Raw genomic sequence first — 13,627 nt, forward strand, 5'->3', positions numbered from 1 at the left:
TTTGGATGTCGATGCCCACTGTATAACAAAACCTGTAACAGGCTCACCATTCCTTCAGCTGGATTCTGCTTCTCTGTTAACTTTTTATCCCCAGAAGCCTCCTCTTCTGTTCGGCCACTGTTCTCTGATTTCTGATTTAGAAGAGATGAGGACTTCTTATTTTTAAGCAGGTGTTTCAGCAGTTCATTCCCTGACTCTCCCTTCGCTGCTGGAATGCTTGCTGGTTGTGCTGGACTCTGAGCTGAAGAGGCAGACTGGGATGTGACCTTATCTTCTTCCACCTTAATACTGCTTGGATTTTCTGGTTTAGGCTCAGCTTGACCCGAGCATTGATCAGTTTCTGCCTTTTCTAGTTTAACTTCTTGAATGCTGGCAGGTGGATCTGCTTTAGCCTTTTCAATCTCGGTACTTACACCGGGCGGTTTCTGAGGCAGACTGCTGTTGGGGAGCTTACATTCCAGCTCCGGAGAGGTCTGGCTCTCTCCCACATTTGATGTCGATGGGCCCGTTAACTCCACTGACTCTTGTTCATCTTGATGACGTGAAAGTTCATTGGGGGTGTTAACTGCGGGGGTGGAGGTAGAATCAGAAATGGTTGGAGTTGATGGTGCAGTTATATCTGAATGGGGAGTTGACGGGGCTTTTATTGACTCGGCATCCTCATCCTTTTTCTTTTTTCGTGTTCTTTTCTTTTTTCCTTTCTCTTCTGGGATTATGTCAGAATACAGCTGTATGAGAGACTGGCTTGATCCAGGGAAGTTTGCTGCCTGGGGCATGCTAGTGTCCGAACCACATGAGGCACCACTACTGAGCACTGTAGATGAAGGTACAGGAGGAGCAAATGGAGGCCTGACTTGGTTCTGCGTAAAGGGGGCACCAGGGAGATTCCCATGAGTTTGTTTTACATTATGGAAATTAGGGGCTCCACCTGGAACAGCAGATGCATCAGGTCCAAAAGTTGTAGGTCCCACTGGCCTTCGCTCACTGCTTTGCATAAAATTTGTGGCAGGAGGCGAGGTCACAGGACCTTGTTGCAGAATTTGCCCCATTTGTTGCTGTTGATGCTGTGGAGACTGCTGAAGAGGTCGGGGAGTTTGTATGAAATCACAAGGTAGATCAGAATTAAAGAAAGGTATCTGAGATAAGGATGTTTTGTTATTTAATTCTGACCCTATCATACCGTGCTGTTCTAATTCCATTCTCTGCTGTAAAGCCCTCTGTCGATCTACCTCCTGCATAAGCTGAATGCGTTGCCGTTCCTGTTGCTCTCGTAAACGCTCCTTTCTTTCCCGCTCTTGAAAGCTTTCACTAAAAGGGTTATTGTCCTCAAACTCCACCCTTGGTGGTGGCCCTGACTGTGCAGTTGCATTTGGACCAGGCACAGGAGCTGGTGTACCAGGAGTAATTGGCAACGGTGTCATTGGAGGCTGCATCCTTGCTGGATTCATGGAGATATGACTTGCAGGGGTATTTGCAGACTGCCATCCAGATAAATTTGGCATTCTGGTTGGGTTGGACTGCCCAGGGATTACCACTGTATGTTGTTGATGCTGGAGCTGCTGTGCCACCATGGGGAAGTTTTGCTGATTTATTGCTGGTGATGTTCCTCCTGGAACCATCGGTGGCTGAGCCTGGACACCTGGCATTATAGCATGGGGTGCCATTCCACACTGCTGCTGCTGCTGCTGCTGCTGCTTGATTCGATATTCCTCAATTAGTTCTGCATGCTCTTTCTGCTGCTTTCGAATCTAAAAATTAAAAAAGTCATTATTCATCTCTGACATGTACTGACTATGTAAGTAGCAGAAAACATGCAGCTCACCATTACAATTTCAGTAGACAATGAACCCCAGGCAAAACCAGCATGCCTGCATAGTCTTATTTTCTCTCCCTTTTCAAGGATAAATAGCCATTATTTCTTTAGAAACACTATCCATCACAAAATTTTAGAAAAAATAACACTGCTTCAAAGGTCTAATTACATACCAAGACTCCGCTGTGCTAGAGAATATACAAACCTAAACCAAGAGTGATCTTTGTCCTATGGATCTTATCGTCCATGCACAGGTTAACAATAGTTGGGAACAGACAGGACAAAGGAAACAATGAGGCAGATGATCTTCACACATCAGCAAAATCTTTTAAAAGATGTAATTTTCAATTAGTTTGCAGGAAGACAGCGAGGTAGATTCCCATTTATTCACAGGCAGATCCTCAAACATCACACAGCAGATGAAAATGCCAACTGCTGCTTGAAAATATTAAATTTTAGGATGAAAATAAACTTGACTTGGACACTAAAAGCTAAGTTTCTACGAAGAAGCCAATGGGACGATATGACAGTGTCAGAGAAGAAAGAGCTTTTCAGAAACACAACAGATACCAAACTACACTGCTCTCTAAAGAAAATAAAAGCCCTTGTAACCTGCTGGTTAGTAATACATACATTATCTCTCTCTCACTTCTGCTCTTTAGATTATGATTTCCACAACTTCCATTTGCTGTTTGTGCTGATAGAAAAAGTCCATAACATAATTAAAAACGTTTGACAGCACTCTCCTTTATCTGGGACGAGAGACAAGCCAGAAAGCTCAGGATAACAGAGATATTACAGGACACGCTCCAGAATGCCGGACAGATGCACCCAAAAGGCTATTTGCACAGTAATCTCAGGTCCAAGATGATTCATGAGCTCTGGCTTGGCACTGACAGCACCAGATAAAGCGTGCCACTGCATAAAGCCACCAACTGGATCAATCGGCATTGCAGAGTCCAGCACTCCAGGACTTCTCCATGGGTACACAGCACTGAACCTGTGTTGGCTCCGGCTGCCTGGACAACGAGGCTTCCAAACCACTAACGCCCCCCAGGGCCTGCAGCGGCAGATCAGCCACGGGATTGCACTCGGAATGAGTCGAGATCTGAAAGGACCAGCATCGACTACACCCTGCTGGGTGCACGGCCCCGCGCAGATGGACCTGGGGATTTTAGCCGCGTAGGGGAGAACGCGGCAGAGCTCGTTACCACAGGCACTGTGCCTCACAAAAGCAGTTGCACTGCCCTGGCCGTGGAGACAATATGGTGGTGGCTCCGTGCCTGAGCTAATAACCCTGTCACACATTAGCTTGTGTCGCACAAAGTCAGCTCCAGTTTCTCTGCGCCTGTGGCCAGGACCAGCCATTCACAGGGATTTGAGAGTTCTTTCCTCTATATACAGATATAGAGACTTTGTCCCTTTCAGAAAGTAGCAGAAGCTTGATGACAGAAAAATTACTTGATCTGATTTGAAAGAGTGGTGAACTGCTTCAACAGAAGGTCCTTAAAAACATACTTTAATAAAATCTTATTGAAGCTCCTACTAGGCATGTAACAAAGTGCTGTTTAGGATGTGGATGACTGGTCTAAGTCAGTGGTTGAAGGGGAGTGGAGGGCATTTTCCAGCAGTATGTGAAACTAAAGTTTAAAAATGAAAAATAAAAGAACCTTAAGTATGGAGCACTAAATGAATCTGCCGGCAACATCATGATTAGCAGCTCTTACTTCAATGTAACTCCTCCTTTAGATTAGACTGATGTATGTATGATAAAGATTGTCTGAAGTTAATTTTTTTTTACATTTATTCTACTTGTGATTCATTGTGAAAAGGAAAAAAAGGAAGCAACGATGTAGATGTAATTTATCTGCTCCATCCCTCTTCCACATAGTGAAAAGACAAGCTGACTAGGATTCCATCCAGTGCATACTTTGTCTTGAAGCGACCCAGGAGCAAGAACTCGAGGGTCAGAGATCACTTAGGACTTCATTCCAAGACCTGCTGCCAATTTTTTCTCTCATATTAATAAAGGGTAATTCTAAAGCATTTTTATGTTCAGCAGCTCTAGCTGTTCCTGACAATTACGCCAGGTAATTTATAAACAATGTATTGAGGAACACAGCATTCAATACCGTTGGCCAAACCCTAGATTTATCCAAGTTATCACAGCTTTAATTTTAATCTCACTTACTATAATCACAGTTACAAGATGTAGCAAGTGAAATTCCAACTGAATACAAAGAATGAAAAACAAAACACGGTGAAAGTGGTTTCACATTGGAAGAGGGGCCCAGAGAGGCTGGGAAATCTCTACACTTGGAGACTTACAAAACTCGACTGACAAGGCGCTGAGCAACCTGATTTAACTGTGAAGCCAGTTCTGCTTTGATCAGTAGCCTAGATCATCTCCAGATATCCCTCTTACCTGTATATTCCATGATACAATAACAGATAACAGTGATGATCAGCGTCTAGGAATCAGACAGATCATAAAACTAGACTAACACTAAAAACATAATGAAAAGAGATTTTCAAACAGTAACATTTAACTGGCATATAACCAAGATCTTCTGATTTCTTAAGGGCACCTGAAAAAGACTGAGTTATGAGATTCATTCAAGCCTGAAACTAACCCTGCATGCTAAGGCTCTCCTCTCAATCTTTCATTTATGCTTTTCATGGTGCCAGGAACTCCTTAGCAAGTCATCTTACCAAGCAATTTCGCCTCTTCCCAAAGTACTAAAACAGCTTTTTGTCATAATGTCTGCCGTAGCACATTCTCCTACAACTCCAGTGTCACCGGCAATCCAGAGTAACGCTGTTCCACCCAAAATACGATAGGGAGTGGCTCCTAAATAACCTCCACCATATTTAAGCATTTCAACTCGCCTTTTAGAAGATTTAAAGGAAAGAGTCATACCAGTATGACAGCTTAGCATTAAGGGGATCAATTTGGATTCAGGATGATTACCTGTTCTAGCTGTTTTTGGACCATGCTTTGCTGCTCAGTAACATGTTTAAGCTGTTCTGCATCTTCTTCTGGGAACTCACGGCCAGCTTTCTTGGCTGTACGCTGTTTTGCTGAGAGTGCCTTTTTTGATTTTCTGTGTGCTCCAATTTGCTCCTCAAGGTACTTCTGTTGCATTTGAAGAAGTTGTTGCGTTTCTTGCAGCCATTCCTCATATTGTTTTCTTTGTGAATCATCTGGAGAGAAGGGAGATTAATTATGATATGACCTCATCCTGGGGTGAGCTCCCAGCCTACTTTTTAGAGATCAAGTTTAACAATCAGATTCCCCCCTTATTTGAAGAAACCACTGGTCAAGTTCAACCAAATCTGACAGATTATTTGGTATCTCAAGAAGTATTAAGCTCTTGGAGTGGAAGAAAAGAGACAAAAATCCAAATTACTGCATTTATTGAGAGAAAGCAGTTTTAATACAGTCCCTTAATTTCAAGAGACACCAGCCTGCTGTCTAGCCAGTGAGCCAACGTAGCTTTGAAGGCAGCTACAGAACCTGGCGGTACCCTGCTTGCTCTGGCACAGAAGAGGGGACGTGGAAGACCTCTGGAAGCGCTCAGGTAGAGGGAAAGAGATGAGGGAGTGAGGACACAAATTTACAGGAAACTTGGCCTCACTAATTCTGGTGTTTGCAGAATAGTTTTATACATATAAAAATCTATTTTTATTACGACTTCTGAGAAAAAAAATTAAAATTATAAACAACCATCAAATATTTATGAAACAAAAGAAAGATACTGCCTTATAAAAATAACTTATATTATATATAACTTTATATATAAATATTTTATATATAACTTTATAACTTACATAAAAATAACTTATATATTACTTATATCCTCTGCACAGGGCTCTCAGCACCAGTGCCTTTTCCTCCCCACAAACACACACGCTCTCATTTAAACTGTAACTGAGACATTAGTCTCTTCACAAATGAGGAATGCTCATCTGCTATGAGCAGCCCATTGCTTTCAGGATGTGTTTCTCGAGGCAAAACAATCATGTCTGATAACACTCGATCCGCACTAAGTCCAGGAGGCAAGAGAGAAGGTTTGGTGAAAGTATCATTTGTCTCCTGATCGCATTGTGGCAAAGAGCTGGGTAACCAGGAACACGGCATGGATCTTTCTCGTCAAGAATGTTTGTTTAATAAAGATACCTACACGACAGTACGATTTCAATAGAACCATGTCCTCCTGTCCCTGCCACCTTCTACTTTAACAGTCACAGGGGCAGCGACAGCCATCAACTCTAACGGCTCAGCTCGATCAATTCACAGAGCCCGCTACAGGCTCGAGGGGTGCCCATTCTTTCAACGACAAATTCTGCGAAAGTAATCACGTAACCTGAAGGGACAGCCGAGTGGAAGTGACGGAGTGTAACTGCAGATGCGAGCAACGTGAAAGTGCAAATGAAAGTACTAAAATATTAACCAGTTCCAGGTAAGCATAACTACTAGTGAAATGAGAAACACATTTTCTCCAGTGCTGAGAACCACCACCACCCCAACCCCAGCCAGGCCACCGCTGGGTGCCATGTCAAATCTCACCAGAAATTAATACAGATAATATCGCAAAAGCTCCTTATTGCATACTCAGTGCTGCTACTCCACTTTCTGGAAAAGGTGAAAGTCTTTACTTCTGCTTCTTATTCATAAATATCAAGTAAAGTTTTTGCAGTGATAGAAACACTTTTTTACATGTGGCCTTCCTCTCCCAACCTATGTTCAGTTTTCATTTCTGCTAATAAATCTTTCTCATCATAGAGACTAGGATTTACAATTGATCTAGGGCAACCAGAAACAAGGAACGCAAAATATTAGTGCTATATATTTCTGCTTTCAACAACTGTGGTTCCCAACCAGTCTTGCTTAACTGATGCCTGGAAAGCTTTTACTGGTATTTGCTAAAACGACAACGATGCTGCACAAAACTTTCTGCTTCCGAAATAAAAAAAAGCAAACATCAATATAGACTGTTTTTCTCACTGAGCTCAGATTATTACAACACAACCAAAGACCAGTTTTTTGACATAGTCTGTCAGTTAATAGATTACTACTCTCACAAATCCAAGTAACGCTAGTTTTTCTGACTGTTCTGTTTCCCTCTTTCCTTATGGTGTTTCCTTGAGGACAGCTTCTACGAAAAGTGTTAATAGCATTTACTATGCACTTCTTTATTAGTTGGTATTGTAATGATGAAATTACTCCATTTTAAAAGGATGAACTAGGGACAGGATCTATTTATGGATATTTTATTTTAAAGAAAACAGAACTATAGAATGAAGCACCAACATACAATAAATTATTAAATCTGTACTTACTGACAAAACCAGGACCAAAATTAGGAGGATTAGGTCTAGAAATCTGAGGTGTCAAACTTCCGTCCTAGAAATGTCAGTAAAACATACAGACAAGGATATTAAATCACGATTCAATTAAAAAAACCCAATTAGTTATCATTACTAAACACTTTTGTTAAACCCCATATCAAGTTGTATTACCTGTGTAATCGCCTGCTGCATATGATTTTGGCCTTCACTGGTCTGAGCCCCTGGCACTGGCTGACCCATAAAGGGAAACCTGTTGATATATAAACAGAAAGTGAAATTATAACTTTTAAAATTGGTGAGCATTTCAGGGGAGAGACAACCTTTGTATTACACAAAAGCATCTGCGTATTTTATAGACATTTGCCTGAACTTCTGTACCAAACTTTTTCAATGTCTGGAGAATTAATTCTCATTTGATGCTCTAAGCCTTTGTTGAAACTACTGCATTTTACACCTTTTTCAAAGAGATGAAGTAAACTTGCTATAACAGTGAAAACGCACACAAATACCTGTATTTGTATTTTAATATATTATGATACAAAAAAAAAGATTTAATGGATTTCAATATCATGGTCACCAGCACAGTCAACTAGAGTTGGTTAAATGTAAACCTCTGGTAAGCCACATATTATCATGTAACACTGAAGCATGTGTTAGGAAGGAGCAAACACGCTGTTCTAAGGTCACACAAAAAGAAAAGGTCACAGCTCCTTTCATTCTCCATAATGGATTTAAAGAAAGGATGAAACTTTCATTACTAGGGCTAAATCTTAATTATACTTAGCATTAAGTGATATGCCGCAACATGAATTTTAACCGCTACATGGCCATCAACAGTGTTCAAACACAATGCGTGGAAGATGTGTCATTACATTATTAGAAAGTGAGAAAAAAAGAAACGCCAAGGACTATGAACTACATGACATAAAGATTTTTCCACTTTTAAATTTTTTCATTTCCTATGTGCAGTCTCCCTTAGTTCTACTATTTCCTTTTAGATTTTTTAGCCTTAAGGAATGGTATCAAGTGTTGCCTACCTGTTCATAACCATTGGTGGCATCCCCATGTTACTCTGCGCCATGACTTTATTGATCCCCTTAAGAGCTACCATTTTTGCTTTCATTATGGGATCAGTAATTGCATCGAAGTCTGTAAAAGAAAATCAGTAGCAGTGAATTGCATAGCTGAACATCACAAGTTATTAACTGGAACTGACTGTTTAGATCTAGTTCATGCATAAATCATCAGTAAAACAACATAATTGCATTACTATTTCACATTACTTGTCCTCTCCACTTTGAAATTCATGGTTAATACGTAGTTTCATGTATCCTCTAAGGAAAGTTACTCCAGCAGCAACTGTCCTTGTTTTCAGCCACAACATACAAAGACAAGCAGGTCCGTCCGAGAAGGGCTCTAGACTAAATCTGGCCTATGACCCAACAGATTAATAAATTCTATTTATAGGTTTAAGAATCAGGAAGAAGAGTTGTTTCTGTAAGATCAGTTGGCAAAACTGACACACCACCACTAGCGTACTAAGAAAACGGCTTAGTCGCTCAGTAATTACTAGTAGCGCTACAGGCAGAAAGGCACACGCCCCAGACAGCATCTGAAAAGACCATAAGCATGGTGAACTCTGCCTTTTTGCTGTCTCTCCCGTTCGGTGCCTCACCCAGCACGGGATTAATGGCAGTACGGAACGGTTGAGGTTGAAAGGGACATCTGGGGGTCATCTTAGCCACCTGGGGTGGCTACAGCACGTTCTAGCCACCCTACAAATAGGGAACTCTGACTTAGGGGGTAGGTCAAATTTGTCTTATGAACTAACAGTCCTGATGGCCAGTGAAATTACACCTCACACATTTCTCAAAATTTCGTATTTCATTAATAACAATTAAAGGACAGTGATGGTCTTGATCTGAATGTTCAAACTGCTATTGTTATCTTAAACAGGAACTGACAATTTATCTTGAATACTTTCAGTATGTGCCGAATTAATTGTGATGTTTCTGGGCCTTGCCTAGATTGTGAGTATAGCAACACAGCTTTCGATGATCCCTTTCCTTGAGACACACTAAATACTACAAGAAAAACGTGATAAAACAATCATAAACAGAAAATTCATAGATCAAGTATCAAAAGGTCAGCTATTCCACTTGACAATTTGATTTTTTTTAGAAAGGGTACGTTTACTCTGTATCATGTGTGAGAAGCTGAAGTATAGAGAACACGTGACGGAGCTAATGTCAGAAAAATTAGCAATAACGCAGAGTTACCTGATCCTGGTAACATCAACAGGAGCCTTGCGCAGAGTTCAGAATTCCACCTACACGCTCAATTTCCATACTCTCATTGTACCTACTAGGCAGGTTGTTTTCTATTATGCCACCTTCAAGCTCCATGTATCTACCTGCTTCTTTCAGTGCTATGGATTATTTAACTGTTTATTGTTGTATTTTAAAAAAACTAACCACTACACAGACAAATAGATCACCCACATACCAATATTGGGGAAAAACGGCTCCGAACGCTGGCGAATCATGGCTTGCATCTGCCGCTGCTGCTGCTGCTCCTGTCTTTCCTGATCCAAAAGGTCCTGCAGAAGAAGTGGCTGTTCCTCTAGCAGAAGTGGTCTCTCTCGATTTTGTTGCTGAGCTAATGGTTGAGGGAGCATCATCTGCTGGGGACCAGATATGCCACTAGGACCAGGACGGTTTGTTACAGCCACAGTTTGACTCGATGTCTGTCCTGTCCCAAAGTTATGGTTAGATGACTGACCCTGAATAAATCCCGGATTTGGTGACCCTTGAGAAAAATTATGGTTCATTCGTGGAACCATGGTCAAATTTGAATTTAATGTGTTTTCCAAGATCTGTCCACCAGGTGTCATTAGTGTTTGTGGAATACCTGATGCGTGGTTCACTTGTGTTGTTGGCAAAGATTGAGATGGAGATCCTAGAGTCCTTGCTTCTGCGTTATCTGAGCTTTCATTAGCTAGCAGACTTGAGAGGACTGGTGTGGATCCAGAAATACTGCAGGAACTTACTGCTCCTTGAACAGGCAGTGGAGCAGAACCCTGAGCATCTGGACTAGGCACAGTTGTTTCTTGACTAGCAACAGCAGTAGTTTTGTCAGGGAATTCTGGGTTAGCAGGCTGTGCAGAAGCCTTTTCTCCATCCTTTAACTCCAGTTCAGCAGCCTGCTGAGTACTTGTGGATTCAGCATTTCCATCACTTTTTTCATTTTCATTCTTCTTTTCCTCCTGAGTGTTTGGGGAAAGTACTTCTGTTTTAATTTCATTTTCTGTAGCAGATTTCTTCTGTGGAGACTGAGTCTCAGGAGGGGAAACAGTTCTATCACCTTGTTCTTTCTGTTTTGGTTCTTCTGTCTTGCCCTGGATATCTAGTTTGTCATCAATGGGGACACTAAGATCTAGTTCTTCATTAAACATGCCTTTCTTATCCCCCACATCAAGGTCTGGGTCTGTGTATGCGATTATATCAAATTCCCCAGATGTTAGAAGATCATCAAGGTGAGGATCATTGGTTTCCAAATTATCTAAAGTGTCCAGTTCATCTCCTTTCCCATCCTCTGTGTCTAGATTCAAATTTTCCAGATCTTCATCATCTAAATCCTTGACTTCAACCCCATCAAGGTCTTTCACATCCAGATCTTTTACAGCAGGATCATCAGGATCAAGCTTTTCTTCTAGACCATCACTTGGCTGGTTGGGAATCTGTAAATTTGCAGATTCATCACTTGGTGCAGATGTAGACAAAGATGGTCCTGGGAATGCATCAGCAACTGGTGGATGACTTAAAGAACGTATTACAAGTGCAGGTGGGTTGTCAGGATTGATTTGATCCTGCTGGGATTGTGACATATGCTCCAAACTTGTAGACATCTGCAACTGGTTAGGTATACCTTGAGAATTATGTCTCAGTGGTTCTGCCTGTCTTGGGCCCGGAAACTCCTGCCTGGGTATAAACCCTGCATGTCGCTGATGTTGTGCTGCTGCATCCATAACATTTGCAGCAGAAGGATTAAAAGGCAGCCTTGGCCTCCCATCAGGAGCTCTGTGGCGCAACTCGATAAAAGCCTGACCCAATATATTGTGCTGCTGAACTGGAAGTCCCTGTGGAGGAAAATGTTGAGAGATCCCAGATGTATTATTTATTTGTGGATTGTTCACTGGCCGAGGCATATCAATAGACAGAGATCTTCTCAGCTGTGGTGGAACTCCAGGGCGTTGCATTGGTGGCTGAGGGCCGAGGAAACGTTCTTGACCTGATGGTGGACCATGGCCACCTCCCGGAAACCCGTATCTAAAATAAAGTATGAAAGACTAAATAATCACTTTTCTCAGGACTGCCTAGACTGGCATATTTGACTAAATAACTATTCAGCAAAATGCTTTACATGATGCATTCATTAAGACATTTAAATAAATATTTTGACTAATTATGCTTACATTTAAATGAGCTTTATGACTACAATAAAATAATTGCTTTAATTATGTTTAATAAACAACGTGTTTTCAATTCCAATAATAAAAATGGATAGAAAACTCCGACAGTAAGAACTATCTTATTAAATAAACTACATGTTAATGCCACCCAGTGTAAAAAATAATAATGCGTGGATTTAGAAATTACTGAAATAAATCAAAAGATATTGAAAATAATTTTTCCTGAGATAACAATGTATGTCAATACTGGTATTCATTTTACATCATAGCATTCACTGTAAAAATGGCACAGACAGAAGTTGATGTTTGATTACATATTCATTATAAATAAAACCAAGAATATTACATTTATTCGTTATTAAGACATCAAAGCTAAAGCCAGACTTTTCACTTTTTTTTTTTTTAAATGCCCCAAAACCATGGGTGACGAGATCATAACTTTCACAAGTATTGCAGTTTCTCCATTTGTATTTCTGATTAATTCCCAATAAAAGACAATGTAAAACAGTGTTAGTGTAAAATACACATTCTAATGTTACAGACACGTACAGGAGAACTCACTGTACGTACTGACTTGAGGAAGATTACCAGCTACTGCAGACAACACAGATGATTTTTCATCAAAAAAACCAAACCCCTTTATCTAACAATTTTTGTAAATGTAGAACTACTCCTGTAATATCCTGGTTTTAAGAGATCAAAGAGCTTACCGGAGACCATGAGGTCTCATCCCCATGGCATTCATATCGCCTGGAAACTGGGGTCTATTGAACTGCCCATCAGCAGGAAATGGTCCACGTTGGTCTTTTGGGTATACGGTGAACCTTGGTCCACCTGGAGGGACAACAGAGGACCTAATATTCCCAGGATACGGAGGAGGAGGGCGGTTAAAAATTGGATTTAAGTTGTCTTGCTGCCAGTGCTGAAGAGGAGTTGCATGGGCAGGAGCTGCTGCCTCCTGCAAGGCTTTTTCCTGACGAACCGCATTCTTCTTCTGCTGCTGTTGCTGTAGAATAATTTCACGTAATTTCTGGCGCTGTTTAAAAAAAAATAAAATTACATCATTGTGCTTGACACTGCAATTGACATATTTTCACAGAATCACAGAATCTTCAGAGTTGGAAGGGACCTCTAGAGATCATCTAGTCCAACTCCCCTGCTAGAGCAGGATTGCCCAGAGAACATTACTCAGGACCGCATCCAGGCGAGTCTTGAAAATCTCCAGAGAAGGGGACTCCACACCCTCCCTGGGCAGCCTGTTCAGTGCTTTGTCACCCTAACATTTTGAAGTGTTACACTCCGCTAGGTTAAGCCTTTTGGAGGAAAGAAATTCTTCAATCATTACAGAAAAATATTACAAACTACCATAATCACCTCAGAAATTAGAAAAGGGATCAAATGGTGCAAGACACTGGTAATGCAACTTAATCTCCAGACCTCTTGTTGAAGCGTATAGTGTGAACCCATTTTCCCAATTAACATATAAGCTACTTTCTTTTCCTTTTTCTATTCCGCTAATGCAGGTCCTTTTACCACACGTCAAGTGCATTCTGATGGAGAAAAGTGACTAGAGGTCTGCTGAAGAAAATTCAGCAAGAGGTTTACAGCAAAGCTGCAGAATTCACTCTCAGTATGATAAATACTACCAATTTTTCCACTAAATCCACTTTCCATCACTCCTTCGAAACAAAAGCCTGAGCAGCTTTCCACAAGTTGAATGTCATCCTACATCTCAGCAAGAGCCGTTTGCCCAACATTCACTGACAAAAACCTGGAGTGAATGTGCCTCAAGAAGAGCAGTGACCAATGGCAGGATTCACCTCAACATGTCCGCCGACGGAAAAGTTAGATGTCTAGTCTGAGATCTTTGCCTATACTCCCTTTTTCAATCAGTGAACAAGTCACTGACAATCCGTTCTTTATCTCATCTATTATAGGATAGGATTAATTGTCCTTTAGGTGTTTTTTTCCTCACAGTGTAGATAAAAGAG

General features: G+C 41.1%; 1 protein-coding gene across 14 annotated transcripts in view; it reads right to left on the reverse strand.

Annotated features, from left to right (window-relative positions):
• Positions 1-13,627, reverse strand: part of KMT2C (lysine methyltransferase 2C) — a 203,739-nt gene that overhangs the window by 19,434 nt on the left and 170,678 nt on the right. For all 14 annotated transcript variants that reach the window (XM_063324375.1, XM_063324376.1, XM_063324379.1 and 11 more), the window contains 7 exons: positions 12,347-12,672; positions 9,671-11,493; positions 8,203-8,314; positions 7,337-7,415; positions 7,157-7,220; positions 4,785-5,017; positions 48-1,748 (listed from right to left, as the gene is read on the reverse strand). In XM_063324375.1, the coding sequence (XP_063180445.1) occupies positions 48-1,748; positions 4,785-5,017; positions 7,157-7,220; positions 7,337-7,415; positions 8,203-8,314; positions 9,671-11,493; positions 12,347-12,672 (4,338 nt within the window). The remainder of the gene's footprint in view (positions 1-47; positions 1,749-4,784; positions 5,018-7,156; positions 7,221-7,336; positions 7,416-8,202; positions 8,315-9,670; positions 11,494-12,346; positions 12,673-13,627) is intronic.

Source organism: Chroicocephalus ridibundus, chromosome 2 (genome assembly GCF_963924245.1).
Source record: "Chroicocephalus ridibundus chromosome 2, bChrRid1.1, whole genome shotgun sequence".
Classification (NCBI taxonomy): Eukaryota; Metazoa; Chordata; class Aves; order Charadriiformes; family Laridae; genus Chroicocephalus; species Chroicocephalus ridibundus.